Consider the following 13903-nt stretch of genomic DNA (forward strand, 5'->3'; position numbering starts at 1 on the left):
TGATATTCATGTCATAGATGTTCTCATTAGATTGTGTGCAGCACGGCTGCTTCATACAGCCCGGCCGCCTCGTATTACGGCATATCATCAGTCATCTGTCTCAAGGGTATATAGTACAATAGGCCAGCCTGTTGGTCTGACCCAGGTAGAATAAGTTTTGCTGTTTCTTCTCGGTGGCTTCGAACGCCCCGGTAGCCAAAATGGTATCTTTGTGCGCCATAATCCGATCCCGTCATCTTTCGAAAAACTCAAAAAATCTGTCAAATCCGTAAGTGTTGTGACGTTCAGTCACTTGTCTTCTTCCTCTTGCTAGGTCTCCGCACGCTGGTGTCTCCTTCGACAAAGTGACCTTTATCCTGCTGGTGCTGCTTCAAGTTGTCCGGACGATTCTTGTACTGGCTCGTGCAGCCCGGGTACGGACAGCGGTAGATCTTCGGTGGTGCCGCCGAGTGTTGCAGCTTCTTGTGCTTCGCCATACTGCCTTTAAACCACTGCGGGTCACCCTTGGGCCGATACCCGCAGATCTCGCAGCAGTCATTCGCCTGCACTTCACCTTTTGAGCTTGAGCTGGCCTTTGCAGTCTGGGCAGACCCAGGCGAGTTATCTGCTGTCTTGTTCCCAATCGTTGTGAGTGGTTGCAGAATGTCCAGCGCTGGGTCCTCGCCGCTGTCGTAGAAAGCCGTCAACGGGTCCGACAGTGTGGCGGCGTCCATCGAAACTTGAACATTGGGGATTCCGAAGTCATCGGGAACCATGAAGTCACCCAAGGATCCATCCAGGTCATTCGTCATGTTCCTGATGAACTCATCAAGGTTACCATCTGTTGCTGCCTGAGAGGAATCATGCACAGGTTTCGTAGACGCCTGCTTCTCGCAAAGACCACAGATGATGCTCCTCATTAGTTCGATGCCGTGAGCGTGATATTCCGACCGTGTTGCGTATCCCGGGATCGGCTGTGAGTAAAGAGCACCGAAGCGCTCTCTAACTTCAGGAACGTAGTTGTCGAAGTATTCTTGCACCGACATGCAACCCTAAGAAGGGAGTCAGCAAAGTTCTTCACGCATTAGGATCTCCTTGGCAATAACTCACTTTTCCAACCTGCATGAGCTCCAACTCCGCTCTCCTGACGGTTCGAACGCTTCCTCCACTAATGCGCTTCTGAAGACGCTGCATCTTCGACTCAAGCCTGCGTGCATGGGGGAATTCTTGGCAAAGCATGCGAGCAACGGCGTTGACCGTAATCGTGAAGGCCGGGTTTGCTGGTGTGGCGTCATCCTCGAGGTGCTTGCTCCATAGTGTCGAGGCCAGCACCTCCTTGGATTCTGGAACGTTACTCGGCAAAGCTGTAACCTCCAGTTCTAGAGTCGACATTAGCATCAGCAAGACCTCGCAAGGGAATAAAAGTCACCTACCGTCAAGGAAGAATTGCGCTATCTCGAGGAAACTGTCTTGCCCAAACTGGAATCTGTGGGGAGATACTCGGCCTTTGCCCTTGAGACTCGACGACCTGGACACTGATCCTTGGTAACGCTCCAGTAGCAGCTCGTCCAGTTCAGTGGTCGATAAGTCCAGGGGATGCCATATCTCCGTCGCTACCTCGAGGTATGCCTCACGGTCTCCTGGGCGGAATATGTTGCTATAGAGATGTGCTTGCACGAATAGCTGTTTTGACCTATTCTGAGCGTCGTCTTCATGAACAATGAGAGAAAGCGAATATGTGACGTGAACAAAACACAAGGCTTCGATCGTCGATGCAGGTTGCCCGCCCTCGAGGATTCTCTTTAGACATGTGAGCCCGATATCGGCAACCCTTTGTGGCGAAAGCCATTGCAAGTCTCTCACGAGGTGGTTGTGTGAGAGACACTGCAGTTTCTCCATCGATGAACTGACGTGAGCCTTGAGGAGCTCCCAAGTAGATCCGACAAGCGAGTTGGCATCTACAGAGTAGGCACGGCCGAGGACTTCTGCTTCCATCTCGGTGGCCAGCATCTCTTCTGCCTGTTCAACAGCGGCGGGGATGCTACTCTCCGTCTCCGGTGCCGACGCATTCGGTGCCTCGGTAAGGGGGAACTGCTGGTTGTAGGCGATGTCGTCTGGGAGCGTCTGAGGGAGCATGATATCCTCCGCTGGTAACTCCTGGATAAGCGTATGGAGCTGCAGGTCGTAGTTGGTGTAGCGAGATGCGTTGGAGTATTGGCTTGCATTGGAGCAACCTCGGGAGAGATTTCCACCAGGGCTTATGCTGTCCGACGTGGGCGACGTGAGGCTGGTTTCGGCATGTGTCCAAGCTCCGCTGAAGGCAGAAGCAGGAGAGACAAGGTAGCTGGCAGTACTATCGGTGCTTGCATTCGATCTGAGTGAAGCACTGGGAGATAGATTCTTCGTCCGCGTGGTCGGCTTGTGCTGCTTTCGATATTGCGATAGGCCATGAGTATGTACCGACAATGATGGCCTGTCAACCCGGCCCATGTCAGTCATGTCAACGCCATTCTGCAGACCCCATTCAAAATTAAGGTCTGGCAGAGCAGGCATTGACTGTTGCGTTGGAACAGAGCCTGTCGCGAACGGGTTGGAAGGCTTTTGATCGAAGGTGCTGCCTGGAGCGAAGGCGGTAGAGGGCATGGGCAGCGGTATCTCCGTCGAGTCGATCTCCAAGATCTCTGATGAGGAAGACAGCTCGACCTCTTGGGGCTGAACAAGAATCGAGTCGTAGCTAGGCGGAGGTAGGATGACAACGTCATCCATATCGAGGTCCGGGACATCCTGTTGCGGTCTCGACTTCTGACCCAACGAGGAGAAGAAGTTCTTAGCTACGGACATGATGCGGCGCCTCTTGCCCGGGTGGCCTAGACAGCGTTTGCATTTACCGTCGGTGAACTTCTCGGTCCTGTCGCATTCATAGCACCAATACTCGCCGGTGGAGAGCTGCTCGCATGTGTACAGGTGCCTAAGCATGAGCTCGTGGTTCGGGAAGCGCTTCCGGCAACGCAAGAGAGGACATTCGAGGCGGTCAGCCTGCGTCATTTTCTGGCATGTGTTGCGCTGGACGGCAGCCCAGACGATGAAGCGATGAAGAGCACATTGATCTGGAGACACGGTACGGGTCCTGTGAGGATGTTCAGCTCAAGGCCGGCATGGTCAAGATGAAAAGGGCGACGTGGGAGATGAGATAGGTCCGGACCAAACAGACAAACAAGCAAAAAGGAAGCAGCCAGCAAACTTACACACACGATGGAGCTGCAGTGGAATCAATGGACGAACGAGTGGACGAGGACGAGGACGAAGTCAAACTCGTGGAGCATGAGTCTCGTCTTGATCGGCCGCGGGTGAGAGATAGGCGGGAGGTGGTGAGGGCGCGTAGGGCTGAAGGACTGTGGTTCAGCGAACGGCGGTCATCCCCGAAGGGCAGCAGAGACGTCTTGGACTCCATGGCTTCCCGCTGTCCTCCAACAGACCTGCGAACTCAATCCCAGAGTACAACGGGGAGGGGCGTTATGGATGAGCGGGAGAGTGACGGTCAGCGATGGGACGGCCAGGTGAAGAGCAATCCGCCACCCATTTTTGATTTATTTTGACCTTGAGGGTTGGGTGGATTGAAGCGTGTAAGAGCGAGGTGACAATGGAAACAAGAGGCGGACGGTCCTAGAATTCACCTAGGACTTGGGTTGGTAGCATCCCTAGGACTTGCGCTGCGGGTCGGGACTGGACGACGACTGGCTGGAAAGGGTGGCCTCCCGTGCCTTCCTTCTCCGGCAGATGCTCTGTGCTGTGCGTGGGGAGGGGTTTTGTGGTTGGAGGTCACTGGATAGCAGGAACGTGTGGAGAAGGTACCTGCCCTGAAGTGAGTGCACCTCAGTCGCTGTAAGGTAGTCCTCCAAGGTGGGAGGTATGTAAGCAGCAGGGATGGCCGCCTTCGTCCGCCGCGACTGACTGCACTTTCTACGCAAAAACAAGGCGCAGTCATCCACGGAGGACTGGACGGCAACGACAACGGGTGGACGTTCCGAGGACTCACTCAGTCAGCCCACGTCCAAGTGAGATTTGGGTGGTCTCTGCTAGCGAGATACCTCTGGCTTTTGGTGTCGGCTGCGTCTGAAGCATTGTCTTTCATGAAGGGCAATCAACCGCCGACCTTACCTCGGCAGCCCTCGACAATCAATGCTCTGATTTTCAACAACCACAAAAGAGCAATCGAAAAGCAATCAAGACGCAAGTCATCGTCGAAACCGCAATCAACAATAACGCTCGCTGCACAGCGCGACCGCTCGGTCCAGTCAGGTAGGACTGGCTGCCTCTTCAGCAGTCCGAGACGCAAGTCTCGCAATACCCCGGGCAGCTTGCAGACTCCTGCGCAGCCACGCATCCAATCACGCCAACGCCTGCCGAGGCAGCAAGGCACACAGCCAATCCGCCTGACCCCGTTCAGCTGGCATCTGAGAGTTTCTGATGGATGACTGGACGGCGAGCCGCCACTTGGGCGGAATGCAGAGAGAGCCTCAAGAAACCTGCCGCCATGCGGACGGACGTTGAGCTGTTTGACGCGAAAAGACTCGACCAAGAGAGACGCACAGCAGAGCATCATACATTATTGGCGAGGAACCGACCGAATTCCAAGAGGCGCATCCCTAGGACCCCCGGCGCAATGGGAGCAGCCGAGGGCTAACCCAACGTTCCGACTCCGACGCTCAGCGAAGCGGAAAGTCCTGGGCTAAGGACGTACCATGATATAATGTGGCAGCTTGTCTGTGGCTTTGCACAATCTCACGCCGCCCAGCCCTGGCTGAATACGAGCTTCACCGATGCTCAAGTGGTCGCCGATGACGATGCGAGAAGTCCTGCAGCCTGCGCCAAAGTGCAACCCAGATTCTCCCCATACTAATCTATGGCTGTCTTCAATCTTGGAAGCAGAACGCTCAACGATGCCGAATCGAGTGATCTACTGTCGGATTAGCAAGATGAATCCCCAAGATCGTCACACTGGTGCCTGTTCTACTTAGATGAAATGCAAGGTTCAGCCTCATTCTCTTTTTCTTTTGTGTTTCTTTTTTTCACAAAAGACGACATGAAAGAAACTTGGCCCAGAGAAGTTGCCCCTCGTCTTAAAACAGAAAGATGGCCGGCGAGTGGGAAGGTACGAGTGGTGAGCTTGGAAAGAAGGAGCTCATCAGCATCACACACAGTGTGTCGCTGACGAATGGAGTATGCGCACTGTCGTGAGATGGTCATCGAAAGTGCTCCTCTCTCACGCAACATCTTTTTCAACGTCAGACGATAAGCACTGGAGTAGCCGATCCTTTACCACGGCGAACGTCCAGATATATTGCAGTCGTCAATGAATTCGTCGTTGACTAAACGGGAACTCACTAGCCAGCAACTCCAGGGCAGACCCCTGGGATGATGACCGACATGATGCCGCCTGTCTTCCGATGACATCAGAAGGGACGAGGAATCCAGACGAATGGTTGACGGACTCAATCTTCCGACCTCTACCGAGCGTCTGGGAAGCTATTTGCTAGCGTCATGAAGCCATCACGAGTTCCCGCCGACGGAGCTTCCATTAAATCACGCATTCCAACATTCTACGACGCGGCAGTTGATAACATTCGCTTTCGAGCACACACATTCGTGCGTTCTAGACCATCGCGTTGGACTCACCGCTCGCTCGACACCAACCAGCGTGCATCATTCGCTCCGTCTTAACACTCACCGGCTCCATGTGGTAACACATGGTCATGCGATCGACGCCATCCGAAGCTGCATTCTGTCTGGGCTGTCTCCCGAAATCCCCATCAGGCCGACAGAGTGCTTGGGTTAGAGACCATGTGGAAATTCAACTTGTCCTCAGTCTGTTCCGCATCAACTTTCGGGAGAGCAGCAACTCCCGGCCGGCATGCCCGACCAGTCTTGACCCCGCGAATGCGTGCTTCCCATGCCAGCATCAGCCGGCGTCATTGCTCCGTTTCGGATGGGGCCATGGTGGGCATTTCGACGATCTGGTATGGGACCGCGGCTCAGTCGGGACGATGTCGTGTCTTGGAATCCATCCTTCGACATGCATTTTACTTCGTACAAGCAGCGCCGAGAGGACGCCGTTCGGGCTGACAGCCAAAGACGACCGTTGGACGGCGAGCCGATCTCGAGGGGCACGGCGTGCTTGCTGCAACCTCCTTACCCGCTGTTTCAGATATCGGGCGTGTGGGCGGATCGCCGGGGACAACGCCTTTGTGCGCCCATTCATCGCACGTCTAAAGGATTACTCCTGCAGTCTGACACGACCCAATGAGGCGCCTTGAAAGACAACAAAGACGAGACTGGGCGAAGACGCATTGTCGAGTCAAGATGCAACCCTGAAGAGACATCCAACTGCCCGTCCGCGTCAACCAATTGCGGCTATGGCGGCCATGTCAATCAATCTATCGGTCGCCGGCCTGCCTTAGTGCTCGCTTGCTATGCCATATTTGCATGTCGCGAACCAGCTGCTTGGGGCGAATAGAAGCAAACCCAAGGGCACCCAAAACAATCTTGGCTTGGGCTAGGCTGTCTATCAGGGGCTCTTCCGATGCGGGGGTCATGTTTTAGCGGCTTCCAGCATGCAGAAGTCAGTTACAGATTCGCCCACTCGCTGGGTCGCCGTCGGAGGGAGTACGTCAGCAACCTAGATGCCAAAACGACATCAACCTCGCACAACCAGCTTAGGCTAAAGCCGACGCAGTTTCAACGACTGGGTCATGATACAACGATATTCAGATAGAAGGCTTGATATGTTTATATTGAGTTTCTAGAGCAGGGGGCTCGCATAGTATGGGCAGACCGCTGTCCAAGGAGTGCTAGGAGGCTCTGATGTATTCATACAGCGTGAATTCCACATCATCGACAACGATGTCCAAGAGTGCTCCAAAGCCAGCCTCTATTGCGCCACACGCCTCAGAACGAGAACTGCGACACAGCTGAAGATTTTCATGTCAGTTGGGTTCCACCGCTATGAGAAGCAAGACCCCAATTTTCCGGTAGTCTGGTAAAGCAAATGTGGCATCACGACCTCCATTCATCTGGCAACATCTAAGTTTGGCAGACGCTCCAGTTTGTGAGACTCCAGGGGCAGCATTGACGGCCTCGCCTAACCGTTTGGCGGTTCCCTAGCCTCTTCACGCAACTTGGAACCACCATCGGCCGAGAGGTGACGGACAACAGAACAAAATGGGTCTCATCAATGCTCACTCCCTGTATTCGCTTGGTGATTCACGGGGCATGCCATGCCTCTTCGGGCCGGGGCGACGTCAAGTCGGTGATCCCGACAGAATACTCTAGGCGCTCTTTGCCTGTTGGACGAGTCTTTGAACTGGCATGCCCAGCTCTTGGAGCTCAAATTTTACTGCATGCCTGCGTGCCTCCCTAGAAACCGCAGCGTGTGTCTTGGAAAGTCTCGCAGTAATTCTTGTCAACGGGCTGGGCACGCTTGCATCGGTCTTTTGTGTCTCAGGCATCACATCACAACTTACTTATTTTCCCTAGATCCGACTAAGAACTCTATCAGACTGATGGTCGTATCAAATAATGATATCAGAATTGTCAGTCTCCAGTCTTGAAACCAACGAGGTTCACTTGTCCGACGAGAAGCCCAAAGCTCTTGCGAACATCACAAGCTGTTGGTCATGATCTTTGATGTAGCTGTAAGGAATGTGACTCGCCAAGGTCATTTCTCCAGCTAGCTTCATTTGCAACATTCCAGCTTTGCAAGATGTTGGGTAATAGACAACAGTAAATCTAAGACAATGCCGGGCTACAGCTTTATAGGCGGCCTCTCCCGTCTTTGAGATAGCTCGATCTATCAAGCCTGATGTATTAATCCTTGTACACACAAGCTTCACTCAACGGGTCGATTACGATACCCTCGTCGCTCTTTAAGTTGTCTCTCGCGTGTGTCAACGATTTTCAGCAAACCGCAAGATGGTTTGGCCCAAGCAAGCCGCCACCCTGGCCATGGTCGCCCTCCCAGTCGTCGCCCATGCCGCAATCCTCAGGGACATATCCGGCCTCGCAGAACACGGCGACCTGGCCGGCAACGGCGCGCCTCTACCGTCAGTCCCGGCCGCGGGCAACCGCAAGCGACAGGCCTCCGGCGGCTTCCTGGACTCGACCCCGGGCTCCAGCACCACCCCCGCGTGCGAAGAGGCAAGCACTTTCAGCCTCAACAACTTTGGCCAGCTCGAGGTCAGCGGCCAGGTCATTTCGATGAACCCCGGGACACCATACATCGCTCTCCGACCCATCAGCCCGCAGGGGTCCATCACAATCACTTTCAGCCTCAACAACGGTGCCCTGACGTGGACCAACGACGCCTTCTTTGGCGGACAGGCCGGCTTCTGTCAGGATACCACCGGCCAGGTGTTCGCTACGTTTGTCGACCCGGCCGTGGCGTATCCCCCCAATTGCGCGGCCGTCGCACTCGGCCCGATCGTAGGTATGTAATCACATCGCGGCGAAATGATCGTCACGCAAACAGTATTGCTAACACGCACACTTTAGCATCAACCTGCGGGGCCGGCGGCTCTACAACAGGCGGCACGACCGCAAGCCCCATCGTAACCTCCCTCGGCAGCACCATCGTCAGCACCGGCACCGACGGCAGCGTCTTCAGCTCAGTCAGCACCTTCGCATCGACGATCTCGGGGCCCATCACGTCGGCCCCGACGGACGCCCCGGCCGTCCCGACGCCGGTGGTCAACGGCACGCTCACGCTCCGCCCAGGCCTGTACGCCGAGGGCAACTTTGTCAACCCCGCTGGCCAGACGTGCAGCGTCGTCACCGAGTCGTGGATATTCGGCGACACGACGCTGCTCCCCCACACGGCCACTACCACAGTCGTCTAGAGCTTGAGTCGGGTCGGATATCGGCCAACTTTATTATAGTGTAAAGATCCATCGGGAAGGGCCTTGGTTAATCCAACAATGACGTGTAGGGGGCGGGTAAGGAGTTGTCGAAACGCATGGTTAATCAACATCGTTAGGAATAAACAGCAACGGTCAAACCGAAAACGTCCTTCCCATGCGGTCCGCTATACCGAGAGGAAAAAACTCACGTGCCCAAGCCGAAGTTGAGATGGGCCAGCTCTTCGCCCGCCGGAAACCCCGTGACATGTGTGTGTCGTCGTCGTGCAGCCCCAACGGCATGCAAGAGAAAAAAGCCTCCCCGTCCCTTCCCTGCCTTTTTTTGATATCATCACGTTGCTCTGCATAGCGTGGCGTTGCATCTCGAATAGATAAGAGCCGGCACTTTAGACGCACATATTCACTTAGTGGGGTATCCCGACCTCCTCTCCCATCCCCCCCAACGGACAGAGCGGGCAGTAGAACGTGCAGTTCGCTCTCTCCGCCTCCCTCCCGCCCTACAGCGTCCCCTTCACACATCATAGCTGCAAGGATGGTGCCGGCGAAGCTTCCTTCTGATCCGTACGGGATAGATGCGAGAACGTTTGCCCCGTCATCAGTCTGGTCTTTTTAGACTCCTTACCGGGAACAGTCTGTCGTCGTCTTAATTACGGTGAACTCTGTCCCCGCTACCATCCCCGAAGACTCCGTTATACTTCATTACTTTGACACTCACGCGACTCGGCGGGAAGGATGTCATACCGAGGCAGAATGGACGTTTCCAGAGACGGAAACCATTTCGAAATCGTCGGCGGTGGTGTTGGCCTCCCCAATCGGCGGATACGAAGGGGTCGGACGACATCAGGGCCCAAGCGAGTCGATAGACGGCGGTGATGAATCCCTCTCGCCAAAGAAGACGCAGAACCTTTTTTTCCGATTTAAAATTTCTTCCCGCATCGCCCAGCCCGCCCGCTGCACCTTGCCTCACTCGCATCATTGCCCCATGTCGATATCAGATGTGCGTTTTCTTCATCCCCGTCTCCCGCCGCCGTTGGTGAGTGAGTTGCACCTACGGATTACACAAAACGGCGGTCCGGCCGTAGCAGCCGTGCCAGCCTACCGGGCAGCGTTATTTCGCTATCAGTTCCAAGACATTGCGCCGCCAGCGCCAGGTCCAGCGCCCGTCCCATTATCTCTGCTTCCATCCCACCCTTTTCCCTCTCCCCCAACGGCCGGCGGCGGCGGCGGCGTAGTGCAACCCAACCACCACCGAGACGTTTTGTCCCCAGGAAAAAGTGACGCCAGAGACACAGCATCTTGCAGAATCGACAATCGCGAATAAGCCTTCCCGGCCGATGTCACCCCCGTTTGGCCCATCCTCATCCTCTTCCATCCCCTATCGCCCTGTCCGGGAACTCTGATACCAACGATACCACCCTGTCCGTGAGCCAAGGGAAAATAAAACCTGTGTGCATGTGTGCCACCAAGTAGCCCGTCTCCGTATTTGGATATGCATCGTGTATATTGATACCGCGATATTTCGTTTAACCTCGGGTCCGGGGCAGGCAAGACGATGGACGATTACTCCACGAAACCGTCGGCCGTCAAGCACCCTTTACGGAATGGACAAAGGGCCAAAAGGGACCCCATCCCAGTGATCATCAGTCTAAAAGAGACGTCGTCCGCAGGCAGCCAGGGGGGGGAGGGGGGTGGTGGTGCAAGGACCAGCAGAACAGACGGACAGAGAGAGACAGAGAAAGAGGCCTGGGCTGGGCCGAGAGTTGCAACTATTTACTTCCTCACCCCATCGGGGGGAGGGGAGCTAACGAGTCACATCCATGATGCATTGGGATCACGTCGCGTTGGATTGGATCCTGACACCGACTGACACTGGACTTTGACAAGGACCCCTCCTCCAGCAACAACACTAGCTCCATCAGAAGAGAGTGTGAGTGAGTGAGAGCAGTAGAGCTCTCTGAGAAAGAACTTGGATGTGGGACCCCACCACACCTCCCATCAACCCCCTTGGCTTTTTCATCCCTTCGGTTCTCCCCCCACCACCCTTCAATCCTGCCAAGACCAACTGGACCCCCGTCGTTGGTTCCCAGACGCCGCCAGAGACGCTCGTCTTGTTTGGGCTTGACAAGCCATGGCGGCGTGGGGACCCACTCACCTGGGAAAATCCCATCAAACATGAAGATGATTGGCACAGGAGAATACCACCCCCAAGTTCCAACCTGACAACCACGACGACGACGACGAGACGACGACGCGGATGGCCCGCCTTATCGGAGCTGAGGAACGTCCTCCTGCTGCCATGGAGGGGACCCTTATCAGAAACCTGCAAGACGGCGGGTGCGGATTTCGCGGTCGTGGCCTTGGTGACCGACTGGTCCAGCTCTCTCTCTCACCCGGCAACCAACGAGCTCGCGCCAGTTCGTTCGAGACTACTCTGTACTATGTATGTACCCTCTGGAGGAGGATGAAGACGTAATATGCCGTGCGTGAAACTATGCGAGTGAGTGTATGTGTGTGCATCTCCATGTATCTCTTGCAAATCCGCCCAACCAGTGGCGTCAACAACAGCAAGAGATAGACAGGAGAATGAGGTCAATCCCGAGGTCACGTCGAACCAGTCGATCTGATTATAAATGATAGTAGGGCGTCTTAAACCACACCCACCCTCCACACCCCCTAAGCTATAGATTAGGGCTAAAATAGTACTAGAAGCTAGTAACTAGAGGGTAATAGATCTTTTAATAGCTAGCTTACTTAATAATTACTTCTATATAGTAAAAGCCCCTAAAACTAGTTTTTTAGATTTAGCTAATTAGAAGCTAAAGATTAGAGTTATATAACTTTTATAATTTAGATTTTTATTATAGTAATTAATATAACTTAATAAAAGCTCTTTTTTTATAATTTTAATTAAAAAAAGTTAATAAAAGAAAGAAAAACTATTAATCTAAGCTTTCTAAAGTTTCTAATAAGCTTAATCTAATAACTTAATAATATTAATATTACTACTAGTTATTTTTATTTTTATTATTACTTATTACTATATAACTTTATATAACTTATTTTTATATTATAATATTATTAAATATTAACTTTTTTAGTAATCTTATTTAGTATTAATAGCTTATATATTAATAGCTTTAATTTTAACTATAAGCTTTTTATTATTATTAAGTAAAATGTTTACTTCCTCTTTAATTTTATATCAATCTTTGAATAATAAGTTATTATATTACTAATAAGTTTATAAAGCTTTTATATTAAGTTTATAAAAGTTAAAACTATAAGTTTTAAAATACTATAAGCTATACTTTATAGTTAAAATACTTATTAACGCTATTAGTATAGTTAATACTAATAATAATAATAATAAAGCTTTAATTATTAGAGTAACTATAAACTTAGGTTTAATAAACTTTATAAAAGTAATGATATAATAAATAATAACTTAAATAATAGCTAAACTAATAATATTTTAGTACTTAATAAATTTACTTACTTCTACTATAATAAGGATTTAATAAGTATTATTAACTTTATAGCCCTTTTTATAGTTAAGTATATTATAAGAGTAGTTTTTACTTTTTATAATATTAAGTTTGAATAGAGGTAAGCTATTAATTAAGGTCTCTACTTCCAAGTTAAAATAATATTATACTTATTAGTAGTAATAAATTTAAGTAATTTTAAAAGAGTTTTACTTTATATATAGTAATAGGAAAAGTATTAATAAAGTAATCTATAAGTTTTTTAAAGTAAATAAAGTAAGTAAAGTAGAAAGTTAGCTAATAGAAGCTATAATAAGCTATTTAATTAGTTATTATATTTAAGTATATTATTTTAAAACTACTTTTTTATAAAATTAAATACTTCTAGCAATACAAAAGACTTAATATAGCTAAAAATTATAGCTTTAAACTTAATAAAGTTAAGTAACTAGTTAATATTTTAAAACTGCTTTAAAGTAATCTTAGAACTTTAATTAGTTTAAGCTTATTTAAAACCTAAAAAAACTTTATTAAAAGTAAAATTACTTATAGGCAGTTATAACTTAATAACCTTATTTTTAGCTTTTTATAATAGTAGATATTATATAGCTAAAGTAAAATACTTAATTAGTTTAATAAATAATAATATTTTAACATTTATAGCTTAATCTATATACTAATAATATATATAACTAACTTATAAAACTAATAACTATCTTTAAACTAAACTAACTTCTTAATATACTAAATAGTAGTTAATAAAGTATAAAGTTCTTTTTAAGTATTAATAAAAACTAAATAATATTTATTAACTTTATAATAATAACAGTTAACTTTAACTAGCTTTGAAAGGATAACTTAGCTTTAAGTTTAATATTCTTAGTAATATACTATATATGAAATAAATATAAAACTTTACTAAAAATACTAATACTAATACTTTTAATAAGGGTAAGTTTATAATCAATTATAATATTACTAAAATATAAGAAGTCCTCTTTAGTATAAGCCTCTATAAAGTAAGCTTTAGCTTACTTATAATTAAAGATCTATTTAGTAGAGAGGAAAGTAATAATAGTATTAAAAATACTATTATAAGAGGTAATATTTATAATATTAAAGAGAAGTATACTAAAATAGTTAGTTATATATATATATAATTTATTAATAATTTATTAAAATAAGAATAAAATAAGACTAAATAAGAATAAAGCTATATAAAAAAGTAAGTAATATTACTTATTAGACTTTACTTATATTAAAAGAAGAACTTTAATATATATAATTATATAAATAGCTACTTAATAGAGGTTTTCTACTTAAAGTAGTTATAATAAGTATAAGTTAAAGCGTTATTAATATTATATTAAGTTATAATAATCTTAGAACTACTTTCTCTCTAATAGAAATAAGCTATAATCTAAGAGAGTAGAAAACTATTATTTTATAATAAGATAACCTTTTTAGTTATACTTTATATCTAAAATAATAGCTAAAAATAAAGCTAGTGGTATTAATCTATAAGTAGTT

The 13903-nt window shown here is 48.7% G+C and overlaps 2 protein-coding genes across 2 annotated transcripts; one reads left to right on the top strand and one right to left on the bottom strand.

Annotated features, from left to right (window-relative positions):
* Positions 1-284: 284 nt before the first annotated feature.
* Positions 285-3024, bottom strand: COL26b_002804 (uncharacterized protein; the record flags this gene model as incomplete). The annotated part of the gene is made up of 3 exons (XM_053175712.1): positions 285-1031; positions 1090-1358; positions 1413-3024. The coding sequence occupies 3 exons, from the start codon at positions 3022-3024 to the stop codon at positions 285-287; spliced, it is 2628 nt and encodes an 875-aa protein (XP_053040421.1).
* Positions 3025-7947: 4923 nt separating this feature from the next.
* Positions 7948-8870, top strand: COL26b_002805 (uncharacterized protein; the record flags this gene model as incomplete). Its single annotated transcript, XM_053175713.1, has 2 exons — positions 7948-8461; positions 8527-8870. 2 exons carry the CDS (start codon positions 7948-7950, stop codon positions 8868-8870), a joined length of 858 nt encoding a protein of 285 aa, XP_053040422.1.
* Positions 8871-13903: the final 5033 nt, after the last annotated feature.

This window comes from Colletotrichum chrysophilum, assembly GCF_026319265.1.
Source record: "Colletotrichum chrysophilum strain AFK26 chromosome Unknown scaffold_14, whole genome shotgun sequence".
In the NCBI taxonomy this organism is placed as follows: domain Eukaryota; kingdom Fungi; phylum Ascomycota; class Sordariomycetes; order Glomerellales; family Glomerellaceae; genus Colletotrichum; species Colletotrichum chrysophilum.